Here is a 16502-nt window from a genome sequence, read left to right as displayed (position 1 = left end):
CTAAATTTAAATAAATGTTGTTAGAAGAATCATACACTCCTTAAACAACTTTTCTTGAATACACCAGGTAGACCAGTGCAGGAGATAACAACTACATGCTGGGCCTGCCTGTCTGGGCTCTGGACTCACATGCCCGCTCTCACTTAGCCTCTGGGTCCTCAGTTTCCTAAGTAAATAAGAACAGAATCTACCTTACAAAGCTGTCGTGAGGGTTAGGTGAGTCGATACACGCAAAGCCTGGCCCATGGTAAGTACTCAATAAATGTTCACAGCCCCCACCACCAGTCAATCAACAAATAGGACTCTGGGGAGACAGAAGTGTCCTTTTCCTGAGGGACATCTGGGAAATCACCAACCCAGATGAAACACCTGGGGACACGAGACAGGCCAGGGCGAGCAGACTGCATGATGTCCACATGCTGTAACGTCAGCTTTGAAAAATCAGTAAAATTTAAAGAGAAGGGAAGAGAGAACCTGGGAAATGGGAGTACCACAGATAACGACACAGAAGTAGGAAGAAGCATGCGTGCAGCAGAATGGGGAAAACATAGAGAAATACAATAAAATACTGATAGATGCAAACAGACACAGATAGGATACGTAAGATGTGAACTTGCAGTAAAAGGAACATATTTAAAAAAAAAAAAAGGACTCTGACCCCGATGTAATAGGAAGTCACAGTCACTCTGAGTTGAAAGGACTATTAATGCCTTGGTGTTCAGGAGGTCAGCCTAAAAGCAAAACAGAACTAAATGAAGGAAATTTGAGAAAGGAGTACGTTGGGCTCACCAGGTAGTTGCTGCCATAATTTAGATGCTTAAAATGAAAAGAGCCTTAAGGTAAGGACATTAGAACTCACTTGTGCCTATTGTTTTGCCTTCTGTTGACTACAGCAGACTGTATTTACCAAGACAGCAGTAACAGTTCTCTCTCATCCCACACCCATTTCTACAATGTGACCCTGCCACTCCCCAAACCAGAGACAGTCTAATTTCCCTCCCCTGGAATCAGTGTGGGCCTAAGAATGTCACAAGTATGAGCAGAAGGGACATTACATAACCTCCAAGGCTCATTCATAAAATTCGATGCCATTTCCACCTTATCCAGTGTAACCACCAGCTCTGGAGCCCTGAGCTACCATCTGTGAGATCCAAGTGTCTCAAGGCCACAGGTAACATGTAGGTGCTCCAGAAAACCAGTCCCAGCAGAGATCTAAGCATGTGAACGAAGACAGTCCAGAGGATCCCAGGCCCCAGCTGTGGAGTCGCCCCCAACCATGACCCAAGCATCATGGAACAGACACAAACCATCCCAACTATGCCCCATCCGATGTGAGAATAATATGATTATTTTGTCTCATTAAATTTTGGAGTGGTTTGTTAAACCACAAGAATAAGTGATATATTGGCTTTTCTTGCCACCAATTTCTAATTCTTAAAGAAATACGGATATTTCTTTATGGAAATTATATAAAGAGGCATTACATCTAATTACGTTAGATGGCTTTCTGATTTCATCTATCCTGATTCTTATAATCCTTGCCTTTTACAAATAAAAATTCTTATTCACAGTTGGTTTTTAAATGTTCATACATTGTCCAATTTTTAAAATTTTAATACATTTTACTTTTATTTCCACTAATTTTACCCTGAATTTCCAAAATCATTATTTTCAGATCTCTCATCTTCTTAAATTTTATTTATTGTTCAATCTCTTCCAGGCCTTTTTATCCTATCAGGTAGCTCCAGCCAACACCTATCTATCTATTCATTTTCAAGCACCCATGGCTTCAATTCTACTTTTCTCTATGAAAATTCAGTTAAAATGCAACTTCCTCCATGAAGTCTCCCCTAAGTACACCGGTCAGAATTTAGGATTCCTCCATCTCCATTCCAAAAATACTGTGCAGAGCTCTCGGCTCATGCATTCCACTGTTTTACTGAAGTTAGGGTAAGTACATGTCTGGCTTCCAAGGCAGTTCTCTAACAACAAGGAATGCACATTATTTATATTCCCACATTTCCTAACAAATGTCTTTCAGATAGCAAAGAGCTAAATGAACACTTGTTGATGAATTAATACAGATGAAAGAGAGTGGAGTTCTAATGACTGGTTTGGGAGCCCCTTGAGGAAAAAGCATTTCCCAGGTTTCATGATCATACGCACTTTCAGAGCCACAATAAACAAAGAGAAGCACCCCAAAGTCATTAACTGTCACAAACTTTTCATACAGAAAACCAAGGTTAGAAGGAAGCCCCTCAGCCATATTTTTCTTCTTGTATAATTCCAAAGGAAACTGAGTTCCTGCCTTTATACCAATACAAAGTATGTCTCTCCCCTAATACCTAAGCTTTCCTTAGCAGTTCAGAAACTTGCTGTCATCAACCATTTTCTAATTATATTTTTTCTCCCTATATTATAGTGAAGCATTAAAGTTCAAAAAACAAAAGCTGAAATAAGACTGACAGTTCAAGCAGCAAAAATTTTATTCCCTCCACTGGTATCAATTTTTATTTATAATCACTGTAATATGGTAGTAAAACTAAACTTTCAAATATATTAGATATCATACACATATTTTGTTTAGAAAACAAAACATGGGCTGGGCACAGTGGCTCATGCTTGCAATCCCAACACTTTGGGAGGTGGAGGTAGGTGGATCACTTGAGGTCAGGAGATGGAGACCAGCCTGGCCAACATCGTGAAATCCCGTCTCTACTAAAAATACCAAAGTTAGCCAGGCGTGGTGGTGTGCACCTGTAATCCTGACTACCTGGGAGGCTGAGGCAGGAGAATTGCTTGAATGTGGGAGGTGGAGACTGCAGTGAGCCGAAATTAGGCCACTGCACCCCATCCTGGACAACAGAGTGAGACTCCATCTCAAACAAACAAACAAACAAAAACATGGATGAAGAGAAAAAGAATAGGAAGAAACTTTTAAAATCACAAATAAGGAAAAAAACACTCGAATTTCAACTTGTGTATGACTGATGTATTAGAGAGCCAGGTATTAAGGAGTTAATTCTCAGAGGTGCAATATTCCAGCATGGCTTATAGGTTCTAAATCTAATCGCTTCTGTTGTTGCCTTAAATAAGCTTATTATTTTACGAGCTTAATCAGTAAATTAAGTTTTTTTGATTTTTTTTTTTTTTTTTTTTTTGAGATGGAGTCTCGCTCTGTCACCCAGGCTGGAGTACTGTGGCATGATCTCAGCTCACTGCAACCTCCACCTTCAGGGTTCAAGTGACTCTCCTGCCTCAGCCTCCTGAGTAGCTGGAATTACAGGCACTTGCTACCATATCTAGCTAACTTTTTTATGTTTAGTAGAGACAGGGTTTTATCATATTGGTCAGGCTGGTCTCGAACTCCTGACCTCAGGTGATCCGCCCACGTTGGCCTCCCAGAGTACAGAGATTACAGGTGTGAACGACCACACGCAGCCAAATTAAGCACTATTTTAAGAAAAAGAAAAGTTTTCTTTTTAAGTAATGACATTATTAAATTATTAGAATACAGAGTCACAGCCAGAAAAGATAATTTAAGATGGAATCTGTGAGCTAAAAATCTACCAAGTAATTATGTTATATAGCCTTGGGGTCTAGTCAAAAAAGTAACCAAGGAATATGTTACAAAAATTAAGTTTCAAAATTCATAGGTGAGGTTTCCACTTTTAGTCATGATGAAATAACTGTTACCAAACTTGCCCTCCTATGGTAAACAACTATAAAATGAGACACAATAGAAAGAAAACTGTTTGCATGTATTAGCCAACAGGCAGTAAAGAACTGAATACTGATTTTTCTTAGTTCTGCCAGTAATCTGAATGCCTGCCAGAACACCATTTAAAGGAAAATACATAATCTGTAATCCCTACAATGTAGCACATACAATAAACTTATTGGATATGTGAAAAAGCAGAAAAATATGGCCCACACTCAAGATAATTAAAAAGTAGCCAACAGAAACAAATGAATCAAATGCTAAAATTAGCTGACAAAAACTATAAAGTGGTAGACTATCCATTTCTGAATAAAAAATTTTACTAAAACTTAGAGATTTTACATAACTATTATCCTCAAAGTTTCTGTGTGTCAAGAATTTAAGAGTGGTGTAGCTAGAAAGTTCTAGCTTGGGGTCTGTGATGGTTAATTTTATATGTCAACTTGACTGGGCAATGGTGCTCAAAGAGTGGATGAAAAATCATTCTGGGACTGGCACAGTGGCTCACGTTTGTAATCCCAGCACTTTGAGAGGTGGAGGTGGGTAGATCACTTGAGGTCAGCAGTTCAAGACCAGCCTGACCAACATGGTGAAATCTTGTCTCTATTAAAAGTACAAAATTAGCCAGGTGTGGTGGAACATGCCTGTAATCCCAGCTACTTGGGAGCCTGAGGCAGGAGAATCCCTTGAACCCAAGAGGCGGAGGCTGCAGTGAGGTGAGATTACACCATTGCTCTCCAGTCCAGGCAACAAGAGTGAAACTCCATCTCAGAAGAAAAAAGAAAAAGAAAAATTATTCTGAACGTGTCTGTGAACATGTGTTTCAATGAGATTAACATTTAAATTAGTGGACATTGAGTAAAGCAGACTGCCCTTCCTAACATGGATAGTCCTCGTCTAATCAACAGAAGGTCTGAATAAAACACAACACTGAACGGCGACCCATCCCCACCCCAGGAAAAGGAAATTCAGCAAATGGCCTTCAGACTTCAACTCCAACACTGGCTCTCCCTGGGTCTCCAGCCTGATAGCCTTTGGACCCGAACTGCAGTATCAGCTCTTCCTGGGTCTCTAACCTGCCAGCTTGGGGTACAGATTTTGGACTTACCAGCCCCCATAATCGTGAGCCAACTGCCTAAAATAAACCTGTCTATATATACACGTCCTGTTGGTTCTGTCTCTCTGTAGGACCCTGACTAACACAAGGTCTCTCAGGAACTCACAGTTAATACATGGACCAGAACTATAGTCATCCAAAGGTAGCTCTCACATGGCTGGCACGATGGTGCTGACTGCTGGTGGAAAACTTCAGTTCTTTCCCATTTGGGCTTCTCCACATGGTTCCAGGCATGACAGGTGGCCTCCTCAAGAGCAAATGATCCCATGCGATCCAAGTGAGGGAGAGTCAGGCAGAAACTATCCTTTTCATGATCTAGCCTCAGAAATCATTTAGCATCACTTCTGCCATATCCTATTTCTTAGAAGAAAATCACTAAGTCTAATCCACATTCAGATGGAGGAGAACTAAGCTCTACTTTTTGAAGGGAAGAATGCCAAAGAATTTTTAAAAAGAGACAAAAATAAGCAAATGAGGAATCCCAGCAAAGTAATAAAAACTATAAAAAGTAAACAAATGGAGGCCAGGTGAGGTGGCTCACACCTGTAATCCCAGCACTTTAGGAGGCCAAGGCAGGCTGATCACCTGAGGTCAGGAGTTCAAGACCAACCTGACAAACATGGAGAAACCCTGTCTCTACTTAAAATACAAAAAAAAGCTGAGCATGGTGGCATATGCCGGTAATCCCAGCTACTCAGGAGGCTGAGGCAGGAGAATCGCTTGAACCCGGGAGGCTGATTGCGCTGAGCCAAGATCACGCCACTGCACTCCAGCCTGGGTGACAAGAGCGAAACTCCATCTCACACACACACACAAAAAAAGTAAACAAATGGAAATGCTAGATTTGGAAAATACAGTATCTAAATTAAAAAATTCACTAGACAGGTTTAAAAGTGGACTAGGGATGACAAAAGTAGGTCAGTAAACATGAAGATCGATTTAGAAATTATCCAACCTTAAAAATATAAATAAAACATTTTGGGAAAAAGCATTTAACAGAGTTTTAATGACCTGTGAGACAGTATCAAGAAGTCCAACATACATGCAGGACAAAAGGAACACATCACAGTCAACCTGCTGAAACACAAAGATAAATAGAATATCTTTAAAAAAAAAACACACAGAAGACAATCACTCAAGAAATTGCCAACTTATTTTCTACAGTAGACATATACCACACCACATACCCCTGTCATTTCAAGTATAGGTATTTATCTAAGACAAAAAGTCTATGTCTACATAGACTTGAACATGAATATTCATAGCAACTTTATTCACAATAGCCCCAAACCATAAACAATGCAAATATTCATCAATAAGAGAATGGATAAACAATCTGTGGTATGTCCATGTAAATGGAACAAACACTACTCACCAATAAAAACAACAAACATGGATGAAATTCAAAATCACCATGATGAGTGAAAGAAGCTAGTCACAAAATGATACCTACTGTAGGATTCTATTAATATGAACTTCAAAATGCTTTATATGGACAAAAATTAGACCAGTGGTTTCCTGAGGGGGAGGTGTAGAAGGAAGAGGGAAGGATGGATTACAAGAGGCACAAGGAATCTTTTGAGGTTAAAAGATTGATTGTGGTATGGTTTCACAGCTGTTTAACTGTCAAACTCATTAAATTTTAAATAAGTAAAATTTATTGTATATAAATTATTCCTCAATAAAGTTGATTTAAAAAAAAAGTGGCTAGAGGGAGAAAGACACGTCACACACAAGGGAACAATGATATGAACAGCAGCTGACCTGTATCAAAAAAGCAATGGAGGCCAAAAGTGACATCAGCAAGGTAGTAGAATCGGATGCCTCAGACTTCCTATAGCAGTTCCCCCACAGAAACGATAACTTAACAATATAGTTCAAAAAGCCTTTATAAGAACTTCAGGCACCAGTTAGGAATTCACAGCCCCACAGGCAAGCTCAAAGCCTAGGACTGCACTGAAATGAGTAAGAAAAGACATTTCTTTTCTTTCTTTCTTTTTTTTTTTTTGCTTTCTTTGAGATGGAGTTTCACTCTTGGTGCCCACGCTGGAATGCAATGGTGCCATCTCGGCTCACTGCAACCTCCACATCCTGGGTTCAAGTGATTCTCCTGCCTCAGCCTCCCGAGTAGCTGGGATTACAGGCATGTGCCACCACACCCGGCTAATTTTGTATTTTCAGTAGAGACGGGGTTTCCCCATGTTGGTCAGGCTGGTCTCAAACTCCCAACCTCAGGTGATCCACCTGCCTCGGCCTCCTAAAGTGCTAGGATTACAGGCGTGAGCCACCGCGCCCGGCCAAGAAAAGCCATTTCATGTTAACTGAGTCAGCAGCTCCTTCCTCAAGCTAGCACAGCTCTGTGCAATCAAGAGGAAATGTTTACCTCACAACTTCTCCCTCGGGAGAAAAAGAGAAAAGTGGAATGTACATCCAGCATTCCAGCTTTTCAGTGGACTGCCCAAGGGACTGGTTTCTGTCTTGCCACACTTGCAGCAGGCACAAAGAGAGAACTCAGCAAGTTGTTGCAGCGCTAGCAACTTGTAATACAGTAGACAAAAGCCAACACAGCTCCATATGGTTGGGAGAAAGCAACCAGCTTGTGGCTCCTTACTTGGGAGGGAAAGAGAAGAGTGGATTATGTGTCTAATGTTTCAGTTTTTCAGAGGACCTCCCAAGGGACTGATTTCTATTTCACCTGACTTGAAGGACTGATGGAACTGGGAGACCTTGGAGACCCGGGGGCCACAAAGAACAAAAGAGAGTTAAGAGATTTGTTGCATTCCAGAAAGCTACAATACCAAAGATAGATAACAGAAGGAGCAAGAAAGACTACAAGCTCCTGAAAAAGAAATCAGAAAACCTCTCTAATTGGGAAATTACATGCACAAGCCCAGAGAGGCAACAGCCCCACAAAAGGTTTGAGAGATCTTGGAATCTCCAGCCAGGATGATTGGTGAAGGTCTTCCTCTGTACAAAGTGAGTTCATAAAGATCGAAAGGGCTGCCTGTTCTTTCAAATGCACAAATCACAACAACAAAAAACAAGGCACATGTTACAGAGAAACATGTACCAATAAAGGGAAAAAATTAATTTTTAGGAATCAATCCTAAAAAAACAAAGATCTAAGAATTATCTGACAAAAAGTTCAATATAATCATCTTAAAGAACCTCAGCACTATACACGATAACCCAGAAAAACAACTAAATGTAATCAAGAGAACAACGCATGAGCAAAATAAGAATTTAACAGACAGAAGCTATATAAAGAACCAAAAAGATATTATGGAGCTGAAATATACAATAACTGAACTGAAACATTCACTAAAGAGGATCAACAGCAGTCTTGATCAAGCAGAACACTTAGTGAACCCAAAGACAGGTCATTTGAAATAATCAAGTCAGAAACAAAAAAAGAAAAAGAATGAAGAAAAGTGAAGAAAGCCTAAGGGACTTAGATACCATAAAATAGATCAATATACATACTATGGAAGCTCCAGAAGGAACTGAGTGAGAAACAAAGAGCTTATTTGAAGAAATAATAGCGAAAAACTTCCTAAATGCGAAGATATTGCAGGTTTGGTTGCAGACCACCACAATAAAGTGAGTCATACAAATTTCTTGATTTCCCAATGCATAGAAAAGCTATATTTACACTATACTGTAGTCTATTAAGTGTACAATAGCATTACATCTACAAAATGGATATCAATGTAAAAATACTTTATTGCTAAAAAAAAAAAAAGCTAACAATCATCTCTGCCTTCAGCAAGTTGTAATATTTTGGCTCGTGGATGGTCTTGCCTCAATGTCGATGTATGCTGATGAATTAGGGTGGTGGCTGCTGAAGGTTGGGGTGGCAGTATCCACTTCTTAAATAAGAAAACAGTCAAGTCTGCTGTATCAGTTGTCTCTTCCCTGCATGAAAGATTTCTCTGTAGCATGCAATGCTGTCTGATAGCATTTAACCCATAACAGCACTTATTTTGAAATTGGAGTTGATTCTCTTCAAATCTGCTGCTGTTTTGTCAACTAAGTTTATAAAATATTCTAAATTATTTGTTGTTATTTCAACAATGTTCACAGCATCTTCACGGGAGATTCTACCTCAAGAAATATTTTCTTTGTTCATCTGTAAGAAGCAACCCCTTGTCTGTTGAAGTTTTATCATGACATTGCAGCAATCCAGTCCCAACTACAAGTACCACTTCTAATGCTAGTTATCTTGCTTTTCCATTACATGTGTGGTGACGTCCTCCACCCAAAGTCTTGAACCCCTCAAGGTCATTCATGAGGGTTGGAATTAACTTCTTCCAAACTCCTGTTAAGACTGATGTTTTGACATCCTCGCATGAATCAAAAATGTTCTTAATGGCTTCTAGAATGATGATTCTTTTCTAGAAGGTTTTCAATTTACTTTGCCCAGATTTATCAGACAAATCACCATGTATGGCAACCATAACTTTACGAAATGTATTCCTTAAAAGTAGGACTTAAAAGTCAAAATGATTCCTTGATCCATGGGCTGCAGAATGAATGTTGTGTAAGCAGGCACGAAAACAACATGAATTTCCTTATATATCTCCATCAAAGAGATATATCCCAGGTGCATTGTCAGTAAGCAGTAGCATTTCAAAAGGAATCTTAGCTAGTTCTTCTGGATAACTTGCTACAGCTTCTGTGTCAGTACTTGCTGCTTTACCTTGAACTTTTATGTTATGGAGATGGCTTCTTTCTTTAAACCTCATGAAACAACCTCTGAGATTCCAATTTTTTTTTTCTTGCAGCTTCCTCATCTCTCTCAACTTTTATAGAATTGAAGAGTTGGGGCTTGCTCTGGATTAGGCTGTGGCTTAAGGAAAGGCTGTGGCTTAAGGAAATGTTGTGGCTGGTTTGATCTTCTATCCAGATCACTCTATCCTGATCAGCAATAAGGCTGTTTCACTTTCTTATCATTCATGTATTTACTGGAGTAACACTTTTAATTTCCTTCAAGAACTCTTCCTTTTCATTCATAACTTGGCTGTTTGGCATAAGAGGTCTAGCTTTGGTGTATCTCAGCTTTCATCATGCTTTCCTCACTAAGCTTATTCGTGTCTAGCTTCTGATTTCACATAATGTCTTCCTTTACATGGAAAGGAAGATGTAATTCTTCCTTCACTTGAGTTGCATCTTCCTTTTCACTTGAACACTTAGAGACCACTGTAGAGTTCTTAACTGGCTTAATTCCAGTATTGTTGTGTCTGAGGGTATGGGGAGGCCTGAGGAAAGGAAGAGTCATAAAACACACATTTATCAATTAAGTCTGCCATCTTATGTGGGCATAGTTTGTGGTACCCCAAAACAATTACAACACTAAAGATCACTGATCACAGATCACTGTAACAGATAAATAATAATGAAAAGTCTGAAATATTGTGAGAATTTCGAAAATGTGACAGAGACACAAAGTGAGCACATGCTGTTGAAAACATGGCCCTCACAGACCTCCTTAATTCAGGGTTGTCACAAACCTTCCATTTGTGAAAAACACAGTATCTGCAAAGTGCAATAAAGAGGAGCATAATACAACAAGGTATGCCCGTATAAGAAAAGAAATGAACAAATTCATGAGGCTTAACAGGACTCCAAGTAGGATGACCTAAGGAAGACCATAGAAACACATAATCAAATTGTCAAAATTCAAAGACAGAATCATGAAAGCAACAAAAGAAAAGTTATTTGTCATCTATAAGGGAGCACTCATAAAATATCAACATATTTCTTAGCAGAAACATCACAAGTCAGAAAGGAGTGACATTATATATTCAAAGTACTAAAAGAAAAAGTCTGCCAACCAGGAATACTATTTTGGCAAAACTGCTCTTCAAAAATGAAGGTGAAATAAATGAAGGAGACCTTTCTAGATCAACAAAAACTTAGGGAGTTTATCACGAATAGACCTGCCTTGCAAAAATTGCTGAATGGAGCCCTTCGAATTGAAACAAAAGGATACTAGACTGCAACACAAAAGCAAATGAAAATATAAAGTTCTCTAATAAAGGTATATATAAGATAGGTACAGAATCCTGTAGTACTATAACGGTGGTGGTATATAAATCACTTTTGATTTAGGTATACAATTTAAAAGATAAAAGGACACACAACTATATAAAATTATGCATACTGTAATTGCTAGAACAACTACTAAAATAAATATAGTCAGGTACAGCTAAAAATCCACTAATGGCATTAAAATGAACAGTAAAAACAGTCAATTAGCCCAAAAGAAATTAGCAAGGGGGGTACAGAGAAACAAACAGTACAAATAGCAAGATGGCAGACTTAAACACAGTTATATCACTAATTACATTAAATTTAAATGGACTAAATACTTCTATTAAAAAGCAGAGACAGCCAGGCGCAGTGGCTCACACCCATAATCTCAGCACTTTGGGAGGCCAAGGTGAGCAAATCACCTGACCTCAGGAGTTCAAGACCAGCCTGGACAACATGGCAAAACCCTGTCTCTACTACAAATAGAAAAAAATTAGCTACGCATGGTGGCACATGCCTGTAGTCCCAGCTACTTGGGAGGCTGAGGCAGGAGAATCGCTTGAACCTGGGAGGCAGAGGTTGCAGTAAGCTGAGATCGCACCACTACACTCCTGCCTGGGCAATGGAGTGAGGCTCCAACTCAAACAAACAAACAAAAAAAGAGAGAGAGACTGGACAAACATCAAGGCTCAATTATATGCTGTCTATAAAAACTACACTGTAAATATAAAGACAGGTTAGGGTAAAAATTAAAGATGAAAAGCATATTAGCACACCAACAATAGGAAAAGAAAGACAGCGAGGCTAAATTAATAGCAGTCAAAGCAGATACCAAGTCAAAGTGTATTCTCAGAGATAGAGAGGCATTTCATTGTGGTAAAAGGACCAAGAAGATATAACAATGATAATTTATTTACTTAACAACAGAACATCAAAACACATGAAGCAAAACATAAAGCAGAAACTGAAAGAACTAAAGGGAGAAATGAACAAGTTCCCAGTCACAGATGAAGATTTCCATAAGCCACTCGCAGTAACTGATAGAAAAACTAGATTAAAAAGTCAGCAAGGATCTTATTACTGGAATAATACTATCACACCAACTTCATCTAGACATTTATAGAATGTTATAACAAGCTCAGAATAAACAATCTATTCAATTGCATCTGGAGCATTCACCAAGATAGACTATAGGCTGAAGGGCAAATCTCAAGAAGTTTAAAAATTGACATCATTCAGAGTATGTTCCTGACTGCAATGGAATTAAATTAAAAATCAACAAAAAGATATCCAAAAAATACCCCAGTTATTTGGCTCCCAAACCAATTTAAATGCTAAATAACTCAAGGACCAAAGAAAGGGGGAAAAAAGGAAAATTAGAAAATAGTTCTAACTTAATAGAAAAAAATGATATAGCAAAATTTGTGAGATAAAAGCAAAGCAGTACTTAATGAGAAATTTATAGCTTTAAAATATACACGTTAAAAAAAGAAAAAAAGGCCAGGTGCAGTGGCTCACATGTGCAATCCCAGTGCTATCGGGAGGATTGCTTGAGGCCAGGAGTTTGAGACCAGCCTGGGAAACACAGCAAGCCTCTGTCTCCACAAATAAAAAAAATGAGCCAGGCACAGTGGCATGTGTTTGCAGTCCCTACTCAAGAGACTGAGGTGGGAGGATCTGTTGATTCCAAAAGGTTGAGGCTGCAGTGAGCTACGATCAAGCCACAGCACTCCAGCCTGGGTAACAGAGCAAGATTCTGTCTCTTAAAAAAAAAAAGTGGGAGAGGGCTGTCCCTAAAATCAATAATCTTAGTTTCTAACTTCAGAATGAAAAACTTATACTCAAAGTATCAAGCAAAAAAAATTGTTTTAAAGAGAGAATCACTGAAATAGAAAATAGAAAATTAACAAAGCAAAAATTTGGTTCTTTGAAAAGATTAACAATATTGATAAATCTCAACCAAAAATTATGAAGAACAATAGAGACAAATACTAATATTAGGAATGAAAAATGAGCCATCACTATAGATCCTATGGCCAAAAAAAGGAAAATAAGGTGTGTAGATTTGTATTATGCCAACTTAAGTGAAGCTGGAATTTCATTTCCCAGAATTCTCTTTATTGCATAGTTCTGGGTTATTGTGGACCACATGAGTTATGTCTGAGACGTGAAAGGCAAAAATGAATCATCTCAGAAAGCTGGCACATACTGTCACTTATTTCTTGGTTCTCCGTTCTCCTTGTTTGTGTGGGGCAGCACTTGTACCTTCAGCTCTTTGTAGTTTCTGCCACATTTCTTCCTTCAGCTTTTTCTTTTTGAGATGGAGTCTCGCTCTGTCACCCAGGCTGGAGTGCAGTGGCACGATCTCAGCTCACTGCAAGCTCCGCCTCCCGGGTTCACGCCATTCTTCTGCCTCAGCCTCCCGAGTAGCTGGGACTACAGGTGCCCGCCACCACGCCCAGCTAATTTTTTATATTTTTAGTAGAGACGGGGTTTCACTGTGTTAGCCAAGATGGTCTTGATCTCCTGACCACGTGACCCGCCCACCTCAGCCTCCCATAGTGCTGGAATTACAGGCATGAGCCACCGCGTCCGGCCCCTTCAGCTTTCTTGACTCTTGAGCCAGGTATACATTTAGCTGGCTTCTTCTGTCGGAAAGCCCATTCATCAAGGTTAGGAGTCTCAGTGGAAAACAAAAAGAGTTCAACACAGATTTCAATGTATCCTCATGGACTCCACCTCCACAGGTAGAGTTTGTCCTTACTTCTACCACTTCACATTCATCATCTCTTCCTAAGTGCCCTCCTTATTGACTTCAAGTTCCAGAACCAGACATGAAATCCACCATCTCCCATAACTATTTAATCAGCTTCCACATTCACATTAGGTCAAATTCAAAACAATCTGACAACTTACAAAAAATAGACAAATTCTTTGAAAGACACAAGTTACCAAAGCTTGCTCAAGAAAAAAACAAATAACTTAGATAACCATGTGTATGGATTTAAAAAAACGATGGAACAGAATAGTATTCAGAAATAGACCCACACATACACAACAAAATAATTTTCAATGAAGATGCCTAAGTAATTCAATGAAAAAAGAAAACTTTCAGTAAGTGATGCTACAACTGGTATATATGAAAAATCTACACACACACACACACACACACACACACACACACACACATTCATGCAAGAGGAATCACAGACATAAATACAGTTTCCAAAAGAAAACAGGAGAAAAACTTTGCAACTTTGGGATAGATAAGATTTCTTAAGACACTAAAAGTACTATTCATTTAAAAAAATTGTCAACAGGACTTCATCAAAATTTAAAATGTCTACTTATTAAGAGACACCATAAAGAAAATCAAAAGACAAACCACAAACTGGAAGAAAATATTCACAATGCACAGATCTAATAACATAAAAAGCATTAATACAGCAACAAATAATCCAATTAAAAACTGGGAAAAAGAAATGACACTACACAAAAAGTATACCATGACCATAAAAAGTACATAAAAAGGTACTCTATGTAAGTCATCAGAGAAATACCAATTAAAATCATGAGATAGCATTTCATACTTACTAGAATGACTGAAATTGTAATACTGACACCACCACATGTCGGCAAGGATACGGAAGTATTTGAATTCCTATTTGTTGATGATGGAATACAAAATGGTACAACCATTCTGAAAAATAATTTGGGTATTTCCTATAAAAGCTAAACATATGCCTACCCTATGACCCATCCTTTCTTTTACATTATCCAAAAGAATTGAAAACATTCATCCATAAAAAAGCTGTGTACAAGAAAGTTTACAGCTTTATTCATAATAGCCAAAAAACTAGAAATAACTTAAATACCAATCAAAAGGAGAATAAAGAAATTGTGGTATAATCAAACCAGGAATAAGCTGCTGATACATGTGATCACATGGATGAACATCAAGTGAAAGGAGCCGACACAGTGAGTACTTGCTGTTACGATTCCATTTATATGAAGTTTAACAAGAGGAAGAACTAATCTATGGTGATAAAAATCACGTACAGTGAATGCCTATTGGAGGGTTAGCTATTAGGAGCACACAAGAACTTTACAGGATGATGGAAATGCCTTACATCTTGGTTAGGGTATTGATTAAACAGGAGGACTGATTTGTACTCTTTCAAATTATATACTTAAGTACATTTCATTCTATGCACACTTTACCTCAAAATAAAAGGAAAAAAATTCATGTACGGAAATTTCAGCATTCATTAACAGGATGAAATTAAATTTTCCAGGCCAGGTGTGGTGGTTCACACCTGTAATCCCAGCACTTTGTGAGGCCGAGACAGGAAATCATTTGAGGCCAGGAGTTCGAGACCAGCCTAGAAAACATGGCAAAACCCTGTCTCTACTAAAAACACAAAAATTAGCTGGGTGTGGTGGCACACACCTGTAATCCCAGCTATTCGGAAGGCTAAGGCACAAGAATCACTCAAACTTAGGAGGTGGAGGTTGCAGTGACCTCAGATCACGCCACTGCACTCCAGCCTGGGCAACAGAGTAAGACTCTGTCTCAAAAATAAAAAAATAAAAATACACACACACACACACACACTCTCACTCCAAAACAGCATATTTTGAAAAAGATTTTAAAAAACCTTCAAGTTTAAAAGTGAAAACTTAAAAGTGCTACCATATTTTTTTTTTTTTTTTTTTTTTTTGAGACGGAGTCTCGCTCTGTCGCCCAGGCTGGAGTGCAGTGGCCGGATCTCAGCTCACTGCAAGCTCCGCCTCCCGGGTTCCCGCCATTCTCCTGCCTCAGCCTCCCGAGTAGCTGGGACTACAGGCGCCCGCCACCTCGCCCGGCTAGTTTTTTGTATTTTTTAGTAGAGACGGGGTTTCACCATGTTAGCCAGGATGGTCTCGATCTCCTGACCTCATGATCCGCCCGTCTCGGCCTCCCAAAGTGCTGGGATTACAGGCTTGAGCCACCGCGCCCGGCCAAAAGTGCTACCATATTTATTAACATGAATATTGTTCCAAATTTAAGAATTTCTCTGAAATGTAAGAAATTTCAATAGAGTACTGTGGCCTGTGTTCACATCTACTACAAACTAGTTTTGTGATGCTATAAACTTCTTTAAGCAGAATGGCCATGGAAAAAAAGATTCAGACACATGGGAAAGGTAACAGAAAGTAACAGAAAGCTCAAAATAGAGAAGGCATCATACCTGTTGGGAGAGGTATATATATCCTTTTTTCTAACCTTCTTCGCAAGGCTTCATCAATGTCCCACGGGAAATTAGTAGCAGCCAATACCATAACCATTTTGGAAGGATCATCATTTTCTAAAGCTCCTCCAACTCCTATACACAGTAAGGGAGGAAAAGATAGTGTTTTCCTTACAACCCTTTATTCTTTCATTCAGTTAACATTTCTGTTAGCCAAAGTGGCAGAATCAATGATGAAGAAGACAGTGTAGTCCTGACCTCTGTGTGGTGGCAAAACCAGACTCATCAACAGATAACTACAAAACAAAGAAGTAGAAGAATTCACATAACCTAGTGCGGGATTTTTTTTGTGTAACCCACTGCAGGATTTTAATCCAATAAAAATATCCATTTTTCTGTA

At 38.9% G+C, this 16502-nt stretch overlaps 1 protein-coding gene across 7 annotated transcripts in view; it reads right to left on the bottom strand.

The window, feature by feature from the left end:
• The window catches only part of KATNAL1 (katanin catalytic subunit A1 like 1), a 131181-nt gene that overhangs the window by 42553 nt on the left and 72126 nt on the right, over positions 1-16502 (bottom strand). For 6 of the 7 annotated variants that reach the window (XM_033236239.1, XM_033236220.1, XM_033236192.1 and 3 more), the window contains one exon: positions 16103-16237. In XM_033236239.1, coding sequence (XP_033092130.1) covers positions 16103-16237 — 135 coding nt within the window. Of the gene's footprint in view, positions 1-9795; positions 10097-16102; positions 16238-16502 lie in introns of those variants that run through there. The other variant, XM_033236250.1, reaches the window with a different exon arrangement.

Source organism: Trachypithecus francoisi, unplaced genomic scaffold, assembly GCF_009764315.1.
Source record: "Trachypithecus francoisi isolate TF-2019V2 unplaced genomic scaffold, Tfra_2.0 Contig01461, whole genome shotgun sequence".
Classification (NCBI taxonomy): Eukaryota; Metazoa; Chordata; class Mammalia; order Primates; family Cercopithecidae; genus Trachypithecus; species Trachypithecus francoisi.
This window is presented reverse-complemented; position numbering and strand designations above follow the sequence as displayed.